This window comes from Lontra canadensis, unplaced genomic scaffold, assembly GCF_010015895.1.
Source record: "Lontra canadensis isolate GAN:19392208 unplaced genomic scaffold, GSC_riverotter_1.0 scaffold13, whole genome shotgun sequence".
Lineage (NCBI taxonomy): Eukaryota > Metazoa > Chordata > Mammalia > Carnivora > Mustelidae > Lontra > Lontra canadensis.
Window position 1 is genome coordinate 12,656,333 of NW_022631007.1, and position 19,260 is coordinate 12,675,592.

The 19,260-nt window shown below is 44.5% G+C and overlaps 2 protein-coding genes across 3 annotated transcripts in view; one reads left to right on the top strand and one right to left on the bottom strand.

Annotated features, from left to right (window-relative positions):
* The first annotated feature begins 2,277 nt into the window (after nucleotides 1–2,277).
* Nucleotides 2,278–19,260, top strand: part of LOC116867772 (UDP-glucuronosyltransferase 1-6-like) — a 35,512-nt gene continuing 18,529 nt past the window's right edge. The window contains exons 1-2 of one of the 2 annotated variants that reach the window (XM_032857538.1): nucleotides 2,278–3,212; nucleotides 12,966–12,981. In XM_032857538.1, the coding sequence (XP_032713429.1) occupies nucleotides 2,380–3,212; nucleotides 12,966–12,981 (849 nt within the window). In that variant the 5' untranslated portion in view covers nucleotides 2,278–2,379. Of the gene's footprint in view, nucleotides 3,213–12,062; nucleotides 12,982–19,260 lie in introns of those variants that run through there. The other variant, XM_032857537.1, reaches the window with a different exon arrangement.
* Nucleotides 11,362–19,146, bottom strand: DNAJB3 (DnaJ heat shock protein family (Hsp40) member B3). Its single transcript, XM_032857539.1, has 2 exons — nucleotides 18,323–19,146; nucleotides 11,362–11,540 (listed from the first exon to the last, which is right to left on the bottom strand). The coding sequence occupies exon 1, from the start codon at nucleotides 19,082–19,084 to the stop codon at nucleotides 18,353–18,355; it is 732 nt and encodes a 243-aa protein (XP_032713430.1). The 5' UTR covers nucleotides 19,085–19,146; the 3' UTR covers nucleotides 11,362–11,540; nucleotides 18,323–18,352.

The window sequence follows — 19,260 nt, forward strand, 5'->3', positions numbered from 1 at the left end:
TCCAGAAAAAAAAAATTGCCATCCTCTGATCTAGAACAGTGATTCTCAAAGTACAGAAACTGAGGGATCCCTGAGACCCTTCCCGGGAGTCCCTGAGGTCAAATGATTTCATAATAATGTTAAGACGTTACTTGCTTTTTCCACTTCATCTTCTCAGCATGGTACCGTGGAGTTTTCCATAGGCTCCGCGACATGTGGTATTGCCTAGGCTGAGTGCAGAGGCGGGTGGCAGAGTCCCACCATTGTCTACCAAGTCAGACAGACGTTCATATCACAGGGACTTGCTTGCAGAACGTGTAAAACAACGTCGTGCTCAATTTTTTGCTTCTTTGGGGAAACAGAGTATTTTTTTCATAAAAGTTGTCAGTCATGCTAACTTCTCTTGGGCTTATTCTTGGTATCATAAATGAGTGAGGAAGTTTCTTTTATACACGCCAGTTTTAGTTTCTAAAATGGTTTATCTGGATAGACATGACCCACATAAACAAAAGTTTGGGGGGGTTGTCTCCCATTGTTACTAAGAGTGTAAAGGAATCCTGAGATGGAAAGGTTTGAGAATGGTGGATCTAGAGGGGGCCAGTTCTGTATTCCCTTCTGAGGTGCAGGAGTTCCCCAAAACTGCCCCTTCTTAAAGTGGCAAGCCTCAGTTTTCTCAGACCTGGACTTTGGAGTTTGAATTGTGTGAGATGATAGATGAGCGCTATTGGCTAACTTGTGTCCCCGGAAAGATATGTTGAAGTCCTAATACCCAGTACCTCAGAATGGGACCCTTTTTGGAAATATGTTAGTTAAGAAGAGATCATTGGTGGTGGGCGCTAATCCAGGATGACTGGTGTCCTAATGAAAAGGGGAGATTCGGACACAGACATACACAGGGAGAAGGGCGAACAGGAAGGTAGAGATGAAGTGATGCCTGCATCTGCCTAGTACTGCCAAAGATTGCCAGCAATCCACCTAGCTCACCAGGAGCTGGGAGAGAGAAACAGGTTCTGTCTCAAAGCTTCCAGAAGGACTCAAGCCCACAGATGTTTTGGTCTCAGACTTCTGGACTCCAGAACTATGGGAATACATTTCTGTTGTTTGGGCCAGCCACTGTGTGATACTTTGTTGCAGAGACCCTTGGACGCTAAGACCCTGGGAAACTGTCTTGCAAGCCAGAAAGTGTTCTGCAGACATCAGGGGTCCCGATGCTAGCGCTTTTTTTTTTGTTTGTTTGTTTTGTTTGTTTCGACTGCTGGCTGGTCAGTTGTTGCCGTCAAATGTCTTGTCACCTGATGCCTTCCCATTGTTTTATACGTCTACATTTTCTTCCCTTTTAATCTTCCCACCTCCTCTTCTGTCTCCTTTAATTCCTCCCGTACTCTGGGGTTGACAGAAGGCAAAGCTGGATCTTTCCCTTGCTGAGACGTTTTAGGTGTTACTTTCTGACCACTGGGGTGCTCCTTAGTTCATATCACATAGGACCCAGCTGCCTGATGACAACCAGAGGGAGCCCCTCCATGGGATCTGTCCTGGGCACCCACAGATTATAGATTGACTTATTAATTTTCATGGCTCTTCCCCCCTACCCCAGGAGGTGGTACAGAGCCACTCCCTTTCGAGGGACGGGGAATTCAGGCACAGAACAGTGGGGCTGCACAGCTTGGAAGAGATAGGTTGACTCCAGAATTTTTGCTTTTAACCACAAAGTGGGAATTCTGGTTTTAGAGCATGTATCTTAAGGATTAGATTCTGTCTTCTGATAGAACAGGAAACTTGCAATAATAGTGGTTTACCCCAAAGAACCCAAGGGGTGGGGAGGGGCCTAGATCAGACTCCTCTGTGTCCCTTCAGCTTCCAGCAGCCCACTTTTAAATCCAGTGATGGCTGTGGTCGCAAGGTCACCAGGAGGTGGAATGGGCAGCTCCACTGTGTTGTTTCAAATCTTGAATCTGGCATCTGTTGACCCTTCCTTTCTGAACAACATTGAGGATAGAGGAGAAGCACTAAGAGCTGTTTGTCTATGAACATCATCACCATGCGGGGGAATCCAGAAAACTCAGGACAGAGGACCACCACCAGCCTCCAGGAGCCTCCCAAGCTGTGCTCCAAGCATGACTAAGCTCGGGAAGGAGAGGCAGAATGGAGAGAAAGAGAAAAATAAACCTAGAAGCTCAGGTGAAAGCCGATAAGAAACCTCACTGGGTCAAGTTTGCTGTGTGCATAAAAATGGTTAAATATTAATTTACGTTCTTTTAAAACGGGGCAAAATTCAGAGCAAAGAGAGGTAGGTAGGGATTGTAAAGAGCACTGGTTCTCTCAGGGGAAAAGAGCCAGGGAGCCCTGAGGTTTAGAGAACGTGAACTGTTTATTCTTGTCGCTACCTGTCCTCTCCCCCAGATGACCTGCCTCTTCCAGTTGTTTCGGAAAGTTTTCTTCTTAGTGCTCTGGAGGGAGGTTGTAGGTGACAGGCTGCTGGTGGTCCCTCAGGATGGAAGCCACTGGCTCAGTATGAAGGACATAGTTGAGCTCCTCAGTGAGAAGGGGCATGACATTGTGGTGCTGGTGCCAGAAGTCAATTTGCTTTTGAAGGAGTCCAAGCACTACACAAGAAAAATCTATCCAGTGCCATTCAACCAGGAGGAGCTGGAGAATCGGTACCGCTCTTTCGGAAACAATCACTTTGCTGAGAGATGGCTCCTGAACGCTGCTCAGATGGAATACAGGAATAGCATGATCGTTATTGACATGTATTTCACCAACTGCCAGAGCCTCCTGGAGAACTCGGCCACCCTGAGTGTCCTCAGGGAGAGCAAGTTCGATGCCCTTTTCACAGACCCAGCCCTACCCTGCGGGGTCATCCTGGCTGAGTACCTGGGCCTGCCCTCCGTGTACCTCTTCAGGGGCTTCCCATGCTCCCTGGAGCATACCATGAGCAGGAGCCCAAACCCTGTGTCCCACATTCCCAGATGCTACACTCAGTTCTCAGACCAGATGACGTTCCCCCAACGGGTGGCCAACTACCTCGCTAATTACTTGGAGACATATCTGTTCCACTGTCTGTACTCGAAGTACGAAGACCTCGCCTCCAATATCCTCAAGAGGGATGTGCACCTACCCACCTTGTATCAGAAGGGATCCATCTGGCTCTTAAGATATGACTTTGTCTTTGAATATCCCAGACCGGTCATGCCTAACATGGTTTTCGTTGGAGGGACCAATTGCAAGAAGGGGTATGGATGGAGTCTGATGCTGAGGTTCTGAATGATGCTGAGGCTTTAGATGAGGTAAACAATAGGAGGGATCCTTAGCTAGGTCATTTGGGGACAGTCACAGAACATAGAATAAGCCTTGGAAATTTTCAGTCTAAATCCTACACCCACCTGTTGAGGAAACAGGGGAAGGCCTGACCAAGTGGATGCATTGCTGAGAGGACAATCTATGTGGAAATCCATGCTTTTTTTTTTTCCCTGGGACTCCAAAGCAGAGATCATCAAATAGCAGCCAGTTGACCAAATCTGCCCAGAGGCTCATTTTTTATATGACCCAGAGCTAAGAATGGTTTTTATATGTTGATCTTATTTTTAAAATTTTTATTTTATTTGAGAGAGAGGGAGAGAGAGAGAGAGGGAGAGAGCAGGTGTTGGGGTGGGGAGTGGGAAGTGGCAGAGGGAGATGGAGAAACAGGCTCCCTGGTGAGCAGGGAACCCAACGTGGGGCTTGATATCAGGAATCTGGGAACATGACCTGAGCCAAAGACAGACACTTAACCAACTGAGACACCCAGGTGCTCAGTTTTTATGTTTTTATTTTATTTTATTTTTAAGATTTTATTTATTTATTTGACAGACAGAGATCACAAGTAGGCAGAGAGGCAGGCAGAGAGAGAGGAGGAAGCAGGCTCCCCACTGAGCAGACAGCCCGATGCGGGGCTCGATCCCAGGACCCTGGGACCATGACCTGAGCCGAAGGCAGAGGCTTTAACCCACTGAGCCACCCAGGTGCCCCTATGTTTTTAAAAGGATGTTAAAAACAGCAACCACAAAGAATACATGGCAGAGATGTATGTGGCCCGCTAAGCCTACATATTTACTACCTGACCCTTGGCAGAAAAAGTACTTTGAACTTTGACCTAAGGCAAATGTTCTTAGAAGCCTTCCTGACATATGCGGAGAGAGCCCAGAGCCACTTTGGAAAGTTAAAAACTTACGAGTTCTTTGTTTTTGTTTTAATATTTATATCTTTGAAAGTCTTCAGATCACTTTTTTCCCAGCAGAATCCTCTTTCTCAAAGAATTTTTCATCCGAAAGAAAGCCTCAGATAGGTCCCAGAGACTCTCATCCCTCTTCTTTCACATATGACAATTTCTTGGTTGGTACGCCGGACAGTTGGCCATACCTCTGAGAATGGGTGGGATCAGGGCCCATGAGCATAATCGGACTGGTTCCAGGAAGCATGCAGCATGGAATACAAATCCTACATGCCCGGAAAATTTAACCAAGTAATTAATAAGCGAAAGTGTCATAAGAAACATTTGGCATTAAGAAGGAAAAAAACACATTTTGGTACCTTTCATCCCCACCCTCTTATTTTTGCAAAAAGAATTTGATTTAGTCATATTGCAAAACAGACGGTGGTAAATGTGGGTTTTTTGGAGCACCGTGAACTTACATTGGCATCTCAGCTGTAACCCAAATGTCCACCATAGAGAACCTTCTGCATCACACAATATGTAATTATCAATTTGTATTTCAAATCAGAGTTTTTTTGTTAGATGATCAAACCATTTCAACACTCGGGAGAAAAATGTGTCCTTGGCAGTGATGGCAATGTTCTGGAATCCTACAGAGGTGGTCGTTGCAAACGTGATGAAGGTACTCAATGCTTCTGAACTGGTCCCTTTAAAATTGTTAATTGTGTTATGTGACTTCACCTAAAAATATTACTTAAAAAAGAAGATACATCATAAATCAGGAAAACTAAAGACCCGATTCATAGCTGGAAACAAACCAACAACAACAACAACAAAAAACCCCACAAATACTCCTCAGTAGGCAAATAACTTGATCAGTCAACACACAGCCACCATAGAAGGGGCCACTGAAAGTTTGGAAACATATGTGGCTTCAGAAATAATCCAAGAAACTCAAATTAATAAACAAGGAAATTCAATTTTGCTCATCAAATCAGCAAGCGTGTTTTATAGGTAACTGTTGGCCTACCTACAAAACAAATATAATTAAGTTTCTTATTATGCATTGGCTAATGTGCAGAGCCTTTTGAAAACCAGAGCTTGGTGAGCACTCCTTGCAGTAATGCTCTGATTCACACTCTGGCCCAATAACTGGGTGCTGGTAGGCTTGCGTGTCTAACGAAGGATGAGATCACTCTGCAACACCCACCGTAGCGTGACTGACTATAGCTCTTCCTGCCTCCTTGACCCTGGGCGGGACTCAACCACCTCAGAAGGCTTCCTCATTGGTTTCGCTCAAGATGCTCCCAGAGAAGCTGCTCAGGCATCTGGCCGGTAGTTCCCACTGGGAGACCCCAGATGTCCTGAAGCCGCTTATCCCTGTCCCCACTAAGGGCCTCCTCTCCAACCCCGTGCGCCCTGTCACCTGGCCCCTCTGCCTTTCCCTCTGCCCACACGGGCTTCAGTCCAGGCCAGATGCTGGCACACTGTCTCTACTGTCCCTGATTTTTAGTTGAGACCCATCTGTCCCATGGCTAATCTCTTTTCCTTAGGTTTCCAATATCTCCATTTTTAAGAGTTTTATTTATTTGAGCGATCTCCACACCCATCGAGGAGCTTGAACTCACAACCCTGAGATCAAGAGTCAGATACTCTACCAACTGAGCCATTTTAGGAGAGAGTTTGACATTACATTTCAGAATTAGAAGGGTCCTTGAAGCATTTTTCTTAGAATAAAGAATTCAGAGATAAATTCTAGTCTCTTCCAGTTGCAAAGCAGAGAACTGCTCAGAGGTTCAGGGACAGGTTTTTACTCTCCCTTTTAGGGGCCATACAGACATGGGGAGCTCAGGCTTCCAGACCTGCACATCCTCTCTGCCTAGCCTGCTGTGGGAGGGAATGCACCAGAGCCCAGCCCTAGCTTGAGCCTGGGTGGGAAAGGACCAGGTTTCCCTCCCCTGCTGGCTCCAGGGATCCCTCCTTTGTCCCCATTACATTAAAAGAGTAAGAACTATAAGACCTGGATTCAAGTCCAGCTGTGTGGTCAGGGCGGGTGGTTTATCTCTAGTGTTCATTCCTCCATCTGTGAAATGGGAACACTCTAGAGGTCAGGGCTGGGGGCAGAGAAGATAGAGTTCATGGGAGAACTTTGAAGACTGTAAATGCAATACACGCAGGACAGGCTGCTTTAGGTTGGAGTGACAGGATGGAGGCCCCTCAGACAGGAAACAGTCCAGTTCTCCCATACACGAGCAAACCCATTTCCAGGCAAGCCAAGTGAGCTGCTTTAGGGCACCATCTGCAGCAAGGGGCAGAGGCAGGGTAAGAACCCACCCCCTTATCACTCTCCCACCTGGAGACCCCACGTTTGCCTGGTACTCTTTCTCCAACTATACAAGACCTGGAGGGTAGCAGCCCCATGAAGGGAAGAAAGGAGGCGGAAGGATGACTCAGCAGATCTGAGGCATTTCCTCCTGGCCTCCTGGCCTTGGGCTTGGGTCTTCTCATCTCAGAATGGGGCTGATAGCATGTGCCTCACTCCTCACAGGGCTGTTTGAGGGTCACATGGGCAGTGTGTGAAGGGGCTTGGAAGACTATCAGGGGAAGCCATGGCCTCGTCCCTCTCTTCTCTGGACCTTCACTTAGGAGGCTGGAACATTCTCTCTATGAGGTGATCCAAACAACATGGCTTTCTTGCATTGTTCTTTGGGGAGCATTTTCTCAGAAAACCAGATCCCAGCTCCTCAGGACTAGCTCTTCTATCCCAGCTTGTCTTGCATTCTGGAGTCATCTAGATAGTGGTTCTCAAACAGGGGTAATTTTGCAACCCTTGGAGGCAACATCTGGAGACATGTTAGGTATCGCAGTTAGGGGATGATACGGTCTAATTTTAGAGGCCAGGGATGCTGTTAAAAATCCTTTATAAAGCACAAGAAATACCCACCCACCCACTCCCAACAAAGAATTATCTGTTCCCCAATAGTGCTGAAGCTGAGAAATGCTGACCTAAATCAATGCCATGTGACTGTCAGTGACTTCTACCAGCAGGGCCCCAGCTGGGTGGTGAGGGGCCACAGAGATCCTTTATTCACTCCCTGAGCCATCTGGTCTCCCTTCAGGGGTCTCTACAAGTCATAGTCATGCAGGTTCCAGCCTCTACATTTGTTGGTTGAGCTGGGGATTGAATTCGAGGCAAGTCAGGGGCACAAAACCCCAAAATGCCAAGTCATTCTTACTAGGTACTTTTTCAAGTACATGACTTGGGCCAATGTCTGCAATGCCTTTTGTGGTTTGCTTTTCTTTCAAAAAGGGTTTTGAAATGTGTTTATTTTTATGACTGATCGGGCATGCAGGACATTTTGACAGTATTGTTTCTGTTTATTAAGTAATTATCCAGAGTAGCTAAATGCTAGTAGGAGTCAGCATTAAAAAAAAAAAAAGTATTCAACATGAGTATCTGAAAAACTTGAACCTTGGTTGATTAATAATTGACATAATTCTAAGAGGATGAGATCAAATGGGTTTAAACAAACAAACAAATAACTTTCCTGAGATACAAGTTATAGATCATACAATTCATTCACGGAAAGTTTGTAGTTTGGTGGTTTCTAGTGTATTTCTAGCAACCATCACCACAATTGGTTTTGGAATTTTGCAATTACCCCTAAAATAAATTCCTACCCTATTAGCCGTTACTCTTCAGCTCCTGGTAACCACTGATCTACTCTTCTGTCTCTATGGATTTGCCTATTCTGATCATCTCATATAAAGGGGATCGCAGAGTATGTGATTGGCTTTTTTAACGTGACATGTTTTCTGGGTTCATTCATGTTGTAGCATTACTTTTTATTGCTGAATAATAATTCCTTCTTTGGATATACCACACTCCATGTAACCACCCATCAGCTGATGGACTTTGGGTTGTTTCTCCTTCTTGGCCATTATGAATACACGAACATTCATATACAAGTTTGGTGTGGACTATGTTTTGGGTATGTACTGAGGAGTAGAATTGCTGGGTTGTGTGGTAACTCTATGTTTTATCTTTGAGGAACTGCCAGATTGATTTTCAAAGTGCCTGCTCCATTTGCTTTTTTGTGGCAAGATATACATAAAATAAAAGTGTGCAGTACACCTGGGATGTACACTATCACCACTACCTAGTTCCAGAATATTCTTGTCACCCCAAAAGGACACACACCTATCTTTTAAGTACTCACTCTGCATTCTGCCCTCCCCAAACCCTGGTGATCACCAATCCACTTTATGTCTGTAGATTTGCCTATTCTGGATGTTTTATAGAAATGAAATCATATGATAGGTGGCCTTTTGTATCTGGCTTCTTTACTTAGCTTAATGTTTCAAGGCTTATCCATTTGTAGCATGTGTTGGTACTCCATTCCTTTTTTTTTTTTTTAAGATTATATATTTATTTGGGGGGAGGGGCAGAGAAAGACAGAGAGAAGGAGGGAGAGAGAGAATCCTTGAGCATACTCCCTGATGAGTGTGGAGCCTGACGTGGGGCTCCATTCTAGGACTTGAGACCATGACTTGAACCAAAACCAAGAGTTGGACACATAATGGACTGAGTCACCAAAGTGCCCTGGCACTTCATTTCTTTTTATGGCTGAATAATATTCCACTGTGTGGATGGACCACTGTTTGTACATTTATCAATTGATGGGCATTTTTTAAAAAGTTTTATTTATTTAAGTAATCTCTGCACCATACGTGGAACTTTGAACTCACCATCCTGAAATCAAGAGTCACATGCTTGCCAGGTGCCTCTGCTGTTGGACATTTATGTCATCAGTTGATGGGTTTCTACTCTTTACCACTGTCAATAGTGCTGCTATGAGCATTCATGGACAAGTTTTTAACAGTTGTTTTCAGTTCTTTTGAGTAAAAACCCAGGAGTAGGATTGCTGGGTCAGATGGTAATCCTATGTGTAATTTATGGAGGAACTGACAAACTATATTCCACAGTGGCTACACCATTTTATATTCCTACCAGTAATGTATGGATATTCCAGTTTCTCTACATCTTTGCCAACACTTATTATTTTGCATGTAAAAATTTTTTATTATAGCTAACCTAGTAGGCAAGAGGTAAAATCTCATTTTTATTGGCATTTCCCTAATGACTATTGATGTTGAGCATATTTTCCTACGCTTGTTGAGTGTTCTCATATCCTGTTTGGACAATAATCTATTTAAATCCTTTGTGTAGTAGGAATTTTGTTTTTGTTAGTGTTGTTGAGTGTTGGAAGGAGTCATTGGGAGGATGCTCATGCTGGTTTACCTGGGGGCTGGGCTCAGGCAATTGGAGGCTTCTCGGCTCCTTCACTGTCCTTGGGATGTGTGTTCTGCCTACCATTCTCCAGTGGGAGCGGTTTCCAAGGATGTAGCCTTGAGAGAGTCAGTGTTGTTGATGGTATACTATCTGAATTGTACAGATGACTGAACCCAGTTAAGGCCTCTGTGTAAACTTTCAAGGTTTGGCAGGCAGGGGCAGAGATCTACTGGTCTTGGGCCACCCAAGACAAGCCTTGTGAGTGAGTTCTCTTGCTTATTACCCTGCCACCCACCCTCTGGAGGAGTGGCCTGCCTCTTTCTTCAGTCTCTCCTTGCCCTCCATGTAGGGTGGTCAGCTCGTGAGCCAACAGTTGGAGAAACAGCCAGGAAACTGAAGAAATGGGCCTTGAGAAAGAGTATCATGGGGGAAATCCTGAGTAGGCTGTTGACCTTTTTGCGGGAAGAGTGGCACGTATGTCAGATGCTATTGGACTGCCATGTGAGTATGGGGACACATGAAAACACTGGCTGGTTCAATGTACGTGCTGGAGGCAGTGCCCAGAGTGCACACTGGAGGAGGGGGAAATGGATGGCGATCCGCTGGGCGGGCTGCTACCGTGGGCATGTTGGTGGGCCACTGAAGCTCAGCTAGAGGCTGAAGATGCTGAAGCTTGAGTCAGAAGGTTGGAAGGGCTGAGATTGGAGAAGAACGTGTGGTGCCCACTGCTCTGCTGGCTTCAGGGCTGGCAGACAAGTGTTGGGCACTGTGACAGAGACAACAGAAAGGGAGTACTCCTAGAGCTTGGTCTGAGCTCTGGAAGGGGGCAGAAACCCCATGATGGGTAGTGGGCTGACTGAGGTGCTGGCCATTTTCTGGCTGTGTGGGTACAAATGGCATTAAGACAATCTTCCTGTTAACAGGGAGGAGCCGTACAGTGGTTGAGGGCAGAAGGATGAGAGGTGGGTGTTAAGAAGAGTAAGGAACGTTTACCCTGGCACTTGGCCACTCTCGGGCTCCTGTGCCATCCTGTCTTCATCTTCCCCTTAAGTTTCTGCTTGCTTTTGTTTGCTTCCCAGTGCCTTCAGACAGCATTAAAAAAAACCAAACAGACCAGGGGCGCCTGGGTGGCTCAGTTGGTTAAGCGGCTGCCTTCAGCTCAGGTCATGATCCCAGGGTTCTGGGATCGAGTCCCACATCAGGTTCCCTGCTCAGCGGAGAGCCTGTTTCTCCCTCTCCCTCTGCCTGCCTCTCTGCCTACTTGTGTTCTACCTATCTGTCAATTAAATAAATAAAATCTTTAAAAAAAAACAAAAACAAACAGACCATTTTGCAAGAGTTTATAATCATTATCTGTGGGACCATCGGTCTGATAAGAGCTACTCCTCTATCACCCTAAGCCAGTAATACTTCCAGGTGAATTTAAAAATATTGTTTGGTCATGTTAAAAATCCCAGTGAGATTTAGTTTGGGTTTGCATTAAATCTATAGCTTAACTGGGGACAAAATCAGGAACATTACCATGTTCAATCTTCCCATCCATCATGTTGTATGTCTCTTTATTTTATCTAGATTTATATCTTAGAGTCGTTAAAGAATAAAAATCTGAGTAAATTTGCAGATCTAATTGTCTTAAGGATTCGTGAATCACTCATCATCCCATCTAGGAAGTATAGGGGAGCTCTGAGGCATTGTATGAAATGGGTGGTTTTCATGGAAGGAGGGTGTGGCAAGGAAGTTATCGGTGAAAGACCCCAGTCCCTAAACAGAGAAGACTGGAGAAGAGGAGTGGAGTTAGAGGCTGATCTGAGACTGGGTGACCACTACCTCCTGTTCAGAGGAACGCAGGCCCTGGGGGGCGGGGGGGCTCTCTGGTCCCACCATGTCATTGATAAGGGTTGTTGTCTTGCCCATTTATGCTTTAGGTAACAGCAACTCGCATTCTGCGGAGTAAATATAAAATGCTCAACAAACCCTTAGGCTGTCCTCGCATCTCCAGTGCAGGATTCTTTGAGATATTTCCATATTTGACAGCTGCTTCAAGATTTTTCTTCCCTGACCATTGCAAGAGATGTCCTGGTGTGGAAAAGGAACAAAACCAAAGAGCTAGTACCCCCTTCCCTGTTCAGAGAAAGCTGTCTTAGCAATGTTATATATTCGTTTGTGCTCCATGGTCCCCACCAATGGGAGGAGAGAGCTTTGAGAGATTTCAGCTGAGGTCACATCCAACAGAGAGGTTATGCTTCGAGACCTGGGCATCGGTGACTCTTCAGAGCCCAGTCACAGCGCTTTAGGACACAGTTAACAGAGAAATAGGAGGAGATCAAATGAAACGGGCATCCACAGGTCTGTTTTGGGAATTGGATAAAAAGCAACAGAATGAATTAGCGTGTTCCCTGGAGAGAGCCGTCAAGGTAGATGAGTTTTTCCGTGATAAGAGAGATTGATCTTTCCCTGCGTGGAAGGAGAAGGGAGGGGGGCGATGGTGAAAGCGAGGGATAGATCTAGTCTGTAATGATTAACACAAGGAGGACATGCTGCCTGCCAGTTACCCGCTATTCTAAGTGGCTCAATGATAAGATAAAGACAAAGGAAATAAAGGTAGGAGGCAGAGCCTGATCTGAAAAGTCAGCTGCTTTGGGCATCTACCGACATGGCTGCCGGATTCCTGGTTCCCCTGCCCGCCCTCACGGGGCTGTTGCTCTTCGTGTGTGTCGGACCCTGGGCTGAAGGCGGGAAGGTGCTGGTGGTGCCCATGGATGGCAGCCACTGGCTCAGCATGAAGGAAGCCGTGCAGGAGCTCCATGCCAGAGGCCACCAAATGGTGGTGGTTTCGCCAGAGTTGAACCTGCATATCAAAGAGGAGGACTTTTTCAACATGACGACCTATGCAGTTCCGTACACCCAGGATGAGTTTAATTACCTCCTGCTGGGCCAGAGTTACCTGATTTTTAAAAGAATGCCTTTTCTAACGATGTTTTTGGAAACTATGAAAAGTTTGAAAAGCGCTGCTTTGGTTTTTCAAAGGTCTTGTGAGGTCCTGCTGCGTAACAAGGACCTGGTCAGGCACCTGAATGCCAGTTCCTTTGATGTGGTTTTAACTGATCCCGTTTACCCCTGTGGGGCGGTACTGGCTAAACACCTGTCACTTCCGGCTGTGTTTTTTTTGCGTTCCATTCCATGTGACTTAGATTTTGAGGGTACACAGTGCCCAAACCCTTCCTCTTATATTCCCAGGTTGTTAACAATGAATTCAGACCACATGACGTTCTTGCAAAGGGTCAAGAACATGCTCTATCCTCTGGCCCTGAAGTACATTTGCCACATTTCTTTCACCCCTTATGCAAGCCTTGCTTCTGAGCTTCTTCAGAGAGAGGTGTCGGTGGTGGACATTTTCAGCTCTGCATCTGTGTGGCTCTTCAGAGGAGACTTCGTCCTGGACTACCCCAGGCCAGTCATGCCCAACATGGTCTTCATTGGGGGCATAAACTGTGGCCACAGGAAGCCATTGTCTCAGGTCTGTATTGGTGCTTATGTCCAATCAACGTTCCAGGTGGAACACTTTTGTTGTCGTCGTTTGTTTTTTGTTTTTAATTTATTTCCAGGTGCTTACTTATCTACCAGTTTTTCTAAGACTTCTATCTCTCATTCTCCTAAAAGTTCAGGGAGATAAATGTTGAAGCAACTCCACTGGTGTAGTAAAGGTTTGCAGTGGTCACCAAAAGAAATGAGAGGCAGGGGCGTGGGTCTGTGAGAGGATTGACAAGCACCGGTGTGAGTCAACTAGGACCATCCTTTTGCAAAGGCACCATCTTCGTGGGGCTGTGCAATTTTCTCCAACTGTATAGGAGCAGAGACGCTGAGTTGTGAGCTGATCCATCAGGAGTCTTTGCTTGTGGGTGTTTGCTTGTTCGGTGGAAGGACAAAGGAGCCAGCAAATTGTGTTTGTTGACATGATTTTTTTTAGTGGCCCTGTCTTAGAAGGGGCTAGAGTGTGATCTGATCACAAGAGACCTAAACAAAAAGGAAGCAGCAGTGTCAGGAAACTTGAATAAATTAAGTGGAAGGGAGACAAGGTGCAAGAGACAAACAGGGGTCTGTGTGATCCAAGACAGAAGTAAATGAGTTCAACTTTTCAGAGATGGAGCTGTGCTGGGAAGGTTTCTGACCAGGAGTTATGACTGGGGTATGACATGGGGACGATCAGAGTTGGATTGTAGGTTGGACAGGTCTCCTACTTGGGATGTTGAAGTCCTCAAAGGACACAGTGGGAGGGAGGTCAGACTATGAGCCTATGAACCCAGTGAAGGAGGGGTGAAGTGATGAATAGGATCTAAAAGGGAAGGGGATGTTAGGAGAAATCAAGAGTTGGACACTTGACCTACTGAGCCACCCAGGTGCCCCTATACCACGTCTTTATCCACTCACCTATTTTTATTTTTTTTATCATCCATCTTACTGATGGACATTTGGGCTTTTTCCATAATTTGGCTATTGTAGATGCTGCTGCTGTAAATATTAGGGTGCATGTATCCCTTCAGCTTAGTACTTTTGTATTCTTTAGGTAATTACCTAGTAGTGTGATTGCTGGATTGTAAGGTAGTAAGGTAGTTCTATTTTTAAATTTTGAGGAAACTCCATACTGTTTTCCGGAGTGGCTGCATCTTTTAGTTTTCCTTTGTGAAAATATTCTCTGGAGTTAACTGCACTGGTTCAAATTCTCACTCCCATTTTTCTGGCTGAATGGGCAGGTGGGCAGGTATTACCTAAATATTCTGACCTCACTATTGTCACAATGAGTACACAATAAATATTTTCTATTACCATTATTTAGAAAGTGCCCGGCAGGACAAGGTATGTCATCTGAAGATCTTTAGATACGTTTGTGCTAATTTACTGGGTACATGAGGGATCATTTATACCGAAATTCTCAAGTATTATATGTGATAGGCACACCATTATCACTTTTGTTCCACTAAATTTTTTTACTTTGAGACCTTGTTACTCTTACTTATTTGGTTTAGTTTACCCTTAAATGTTACTTCTTTAAGTAGTCATGGAAATTTTCTCCAAGTATGAAAGATCAGAGTCGAAGTCTTTCATATTTTTGCCCCTTTTCTTAAGATTTATGATGGGTGAGGGGCATCTGGGAGGCTCAGTCAGTTAAGCATCTGACTCTTGATCTCAGCTAAGGTCTTGATCTCAGGGTCATGGGTTCAAGCCTCACACTAGGCTCCAGCTAGGCATGGAGTCTACTTAATAAAAAAAAAATTATGATGGGTGGAATTGTTTTATTGGTTTTCTCAAAGAAATCATTTTGGGAATTGCTTATTCTTTTTACTAGTTTTGTTTTCTATTTCATTAATCCCAGCTTGCTTTTTAGTAATGATTGTCATTCTTGTGTCCTTTGGTTTATTTTATAGTTATTTTTCTAATTTTCCTTAGCTAAGCATTAAGTTCCTTTCTGTTAGAGTTTTCTTAACAATGAAGCGTTGAAGTTCATAGAACATTTTTTATGTCTCCGAGGTTTTGGCATAAATTGTTCATATTTTCTTTTTCTTTCCTTTGTTCTGTTTTTGGTCATTTAATTTTCTGATTTCCTAAGTCCACGGCTGTATTCAAAGTTGTTTATTCCCTCCCATAGCTATCTCTTATTTTTTTCTAATTATTTTAGATTTTAATCAGAGAATGTTTCTTTTGAAGTCCCTACATTAAATAATTTGGTAGGTTTTCTTTGTGGTCTAGTATAGAATTGCCCAATTGAACTATAATGCAGGCCATATGTATAATTTATTAAAAATTAGTAGACATGTTACCAAAAAAGGCAAAAGAGGGCTAAAATTAATTATATCTTATTTAATCAAATATATCTAAAATGTTAAACTTTCAACACATACTCAATATAAAATTTTAATGAGCTATTTTACATTCTTTTGCTTCCATACTAAGTCTTCAAAATCTGGTATTTATTTTACACTTACAGCATATCTCAATTTGGACTGGTCACATTTCAAGTGCTCAGTAGTCAAGTGTAGCTAGTGGCTACTATATTGCATAAGATACGATTAACATTTGTAAATGTTCCATAGATACACCTAAAAACATGCTTATTTAAAATTTTTATTTAGGGTGCCTGGGTGGCTCAGTGGGGTAAGCCTCTGCCTTCGGCTCAGGTCATGATACCAGGGTACTGGGATCAAGCCCTGCATGGGCTCTCTGCTCAGCAGGGAGCCTGCTTCCCCCTCACTCTCTGCCTGCCCCTCTCCCTACTTGTGATCTCTCTCTGTGTCAAATAAATAAGAATCTTAAAAAAAAAAAGCTTTAAAGAATTTTATTTAAAAAACTTCAATATGCCCAATTCTTAAAATGATGTCTTAAACTACTTCCTTATTAACTGGTGCACTCCATGGGAAAGTGCTCTCTCTTCCTGGAGGGAGTCCACTGCGGGGTCCTGCAGATGCTCATCTTTGCACCAGAGGAAGTGTTTTCTCTACTCTGAAAGCCTACTCAAGCCTTTCCATAAACAAGGAATACTGATATACAGGACTGTGATTTTAGAGCTATTTTTAAAAAGCGGTTTTCAGTTTTGAAAATTCTTTAGATAAAATGCTTTCTATTCTGCAAAAGGGAAACTCTCCACCAGATCTCTAACTGAATGCTGTTTGCTGCAACAAATGCTGTTAAAACCCCTGGCATCCCCCAATCTACTTTCTGTCTTTACTAACTTGACCACTCTAGGTACCTTATATAAATGGAATCATAGAGTATTTGCCTTTTTTTGACTTATTTCACTTAGCTTATGTCCTTAAGACTTACTCATGTTGCAGCGTATGTCAGTTTCCTTACCTTTTAAGGCTGAATAATATCCCATTGTATGGATTGACCACATTTGCTTATATATTCATCCATTGACTTGTGTGTTGCTTTCACTAGAGCCTTTAAGATCCATGACCTCTGAGGCGCTGGGTAGCTCAGTCTTTAAGGGTCTGCCTTAGACTCAGGCCATGATCCCAGGGTCCTGGGATTGAACCCCACATCAGGGTTGTGCTCAGCAGGAGGAGAGCTGCTCCCTCTCCCACTCCCCCTACTTGGGTTCCCTCTTCACTGTGTCTCTGTCAAGTAAATAAACAAATTCTTAAAAAAAAAACAAACAAAACCATGACCTCTGAATGACCCCCCTGCCCCCATGCCAGTCTTACTGGACCCAACTGAAGACTTTCCTGACCAATGGAGACTTATGTTAACCAACTGTATAGACACAAATGCACTTATTCTGTCCTATACAGAGTGGTGATTTTTCATTTCTATCACTTCAAAACTCGACATCACTTCCCTCCTTGCTCCTCCTCCCCTCCCCACCAACAACTATGAATATCTTCACTGGTGTGTTGTTCCCTAGCCTGGCAAGCAAATAAAGTTATTTTTTTTAAAAGCCCCAGTAGTCTGTTTTATTCTGATAGTTCTTGTACAATTAGTGGGTCAGAAGCACTGCCTGGGTACCTCAGTGACCATTTGAGGTAGTTTTAACAGACTCTGTGCCCTCGTGGGACAGTAGTGGCTGAATCCTATGTTTCTGCTGCATATTGTTCACATGCCATTCCACAGGGATTGGCTTTTACAGATATTAAATTCAATTTCATATATTCCTAGTTAAACAGTGTGCTCAAGTCACATGACCTTCCTGTAAGGAAGGAATAGGCTGCATTTTTAGTCTGTCTAGTTCAGTTGCCTTTTTGCTCCAATACCTTATGCAAACTTTCCCTTAGTCATGACCAAAGGGGATGGCACACTTTGTGATGGACAATCCCAACGCAACCATGCCCAAAGTGGTTTCCACTGGGGGTATAAACTGTGCCAACAGAAATGTACTCTCAGATGTATGCTGCCTCACCCAGTTACTACTCCAAGCTTTCCAATAGTCTTGGCTTTTGTCAACCTAATTTGAAACAAGATACATCCTGCACACAGCAATAGGGTAGTTTTGTGTAGCCTTAGAGAAATAATTTTCCACATTTCCATCAATCATAGTTGTAGAACCAAGTTGGGTGGGTAGAGGCTAGCAATCAGATTTCTATTAAGGTTTTGAGTCATCACTACCAGTTGTTTTTAATTGCTTAAGTGACCTGAATAAAGTCCATTTGATGCTATTAAATAATCATGTAACTGTGAGGAATTCACCTATGTATTTTGCTCAAGCCTTTGGAGGGAACACGTTCCTGCTTACACTGACTTCAGTCTCCTGAAATGGATTTCAGACTTCTGATCTCCATATCTATAAGAGAATAAATCTGCATTGTTTTAAGCTACCAAATCTGTGGTAATTTGTTACAGTAGCCATAGGAAATGAATATACCCATTTTGCCAGGTTTACCTGTTTCTTAAAAAGCCTAGGTTTATTATATTTAAACGGAAAGCTCTTACTAGTCATCAGCGTCTATGTGGGACTAAAAACCATCCTTAAGCCAGAAGTATTAGTGTGTACACATCTTTTACTATTATGTGGTGAAAAAAATGGAAGTAAAACGATTTATCTTGGCAAGGTTAACTTCAGATAAAACTACCTGGCTCACATTTCAAACAAAATGGAAAGGCAAGGTTCAAGGTGCTGTAACACTGTGTCCTAGTACTAGGAAATAATCACTGTCTGCCTCGGGATTATGTTTAATAAATAGCAAAGTGCATACAGATATTTACAAGTTTTAAAGAGAAACAGAGGTCCTATTCATGTGGTCCCAACAATAACAACAAATAGGCATTGGCATGACTGTTTATAAATTCTTCAGTACAGTTGTTCTGAAAGTAGAGTTCCCTTGCAATCTTAAAAAAAAAAAAAAAAAAAAAGTCCTGCTATTCCTCACCATGTGCTCTAAATTGAACGTGGACTGGAATTACTTGGTGTCAATGCGCAGCAGCTGCTCTTTGCCATTTATTATCAGGGACTTTAACTCTCCGTCTTCTTCCACCTCCACCCTTTCTTGGCCATTCTCAATGATTCTCTTGGTGGTGATTTTTTTGCCATTAACGATTTCGGTGGAAGTCGACATGGATTTGAAGTTGCCAGTCCCACCACTACCACAACACATGGAGAAGGAAGAAAGGCCTCCGTTCCCCAGGGAACCAAAGGAACTAAATCCCGTATCAAAAGAAGAAAAACCACCCCCAAAGGCTGGAAATTCACTGAAGGCGGAGAAGAAGGGAGCGGTTCCTCTGCTTCTGCTTCCCCGGGAGCTCCTCCGACCGCCCACGATGTTCTCTAGTGGGTCTCCGAAGAAGTCGAACGAAAATGGGTCGTGGCCCCCAAAAAACTCCCTGAAGACCTCGGCCGGGTCGCGGAAGGTGAAGACATACTCGAAGGGGTCGCGGCAGGGCCTGCTGCCCCCGCCGCCGCCACCGCCGCCCTCTACTCCAGCCTGGCCATACCGGTCGTACACGTCCCTCTTCTTGGTGTCTGACAAGACCTCGTAGGCCTGGGCCACTTGCTTGAACCGCCTCTCCGCCTCCTCCTTGTTCTCAGGGTTTTTGTCGGGGTGCCACTTGAGCGCCAGCTTGCGGTATGCCTTCTTGATGGCCTCTGACGACGCCTGGCGGGGCACGCCCAGCACCTCGTAGTAGTCCACCATGTCGGAAGGCCCGGCACAGCCCACGGGCCACCGGCACGACAAGTGGTGCGGGTGGCTGCCCCCGGGGCACGGGCCCGAGTGCCCTGCGAGCCCAGGCCGCCCGGAAAGGGCGCACTTGTGACGTAGGCCGCATCTCATTGGTGGAGACCGCATCCCAGAATGCACTGCGGGGGCCT

Coding starts and splice junctions, on each gene's coding strand:
- DNAJB3 (XM_032857539.1), bottom strand. CDS start 19,084: ATGGTGGACTACTACGAGGTGCTGGGCGTGCCCCGCCAGGCGTCGTCA.